An 841-nucleotide genomic window follows, 5' to 3' on the forward strand; every position below is an offset into this window, starting at 1 on the left:
AAAAAAAAAAAAGGTTAGTTTTGTGTTTGACTTTAAGTTATAGGTCAGCAAAAAAACCCTAAAATATTCATATGAATAACTTGAAGCATTTGTTTAGTTCCAAAAACTACTTCTACACAAAGTCACCTAAAATAAAGGAGATCACTTGCATAATCTAACACCAAACTCGAATCCTAGCTTGAAGCTTCTTTCATGGAGAACACGAAGTCACGAACTGCTTCAAGTTATCATACTTGTCTGTTGTCCAGACAAAACATTAATGTTCTTACTTAACTGAAGGGTGATCTGCCTTCGGTTTCTTGAGTTGATATGAATTGGTGGATGCAGGACTCAGACTTGGTTTCTGATCTCGATTCGCGGAGAACTCAACGTCCGACTTCGCCTTCTCGTCGAGCTTGATGACGTCATCCAGAGCCTCGCGTGCTCTCTTCCTCGCTACGGCAGCGTCTTTTCCTTTCCGCTCAGCTTCGCATTTAGCGAAGCTGACGGCCTTGTTCATGGAAGAGGCAGAGATCTTGGCCGCGCATAAGAACGCTCCCGAGAGGGATTTATCGACGCAGCGGACGCCGTTGGCGTCGATGATAGGGCGGAAGAAGGAGAAGGAGTCAGGGTCACGGCAAGGGGGACAGCGGTAAGGAGTGGAGTTTGCGTCGTCTGCGCAGTGGATGTGCGTGTAGGAGCCGCAGTCGGAGCAGGAGACGCGGTGAGAGTGGTGCGGCGGGGAGGAATCGTAGAAGGCTAAGCAGGACGGGCGAAACGACGTCGGGTGTTTGCGTAGGAGGCAGTGCGTGCAGTAGAAGCGGATGATGCAACGGAAACGAGCCGAGTGTGTGACCCAGGA

The 841-nt window shown here is 49.3% G+C and overlaps 1 protein-coding gene across 1 annotated transcript; it reads right to left on the minus strand.

The window, feature by feature from the left end:
- Window positions 1-265: 265 nt before the first annotated feature.
- Window positions 266-838, minus strand: LOC106322051 (the record flags this gene model as incomplete). The annotated part of the gene is made up of 1 exon (XM_013760238.1): window positions 266-838. A coding segment is annotated over one exon (573 nt), but the record flags the coding sequence as incomplete, so codon positions are not given.
- Between the last annotated feature and the right edge of the window lie 3 nt (window positions 839-841).

This window comes from Brassica oleracea, unplaced genomic scaffold, assembly GCF_000695525.1.
Source record: "Brassica oleracea var. oleracea cultivar TO1000 unplaced genomic scaffold, BOL UnpScaffold05492, whole genome shotgun sequence".
Lineage (NCBI taxonomy): Eukaryota > Viridiplantae > Streptophyta > Magnoliopsida > Brassicales > Brassicaceae > Brassica > Brassica oleracea.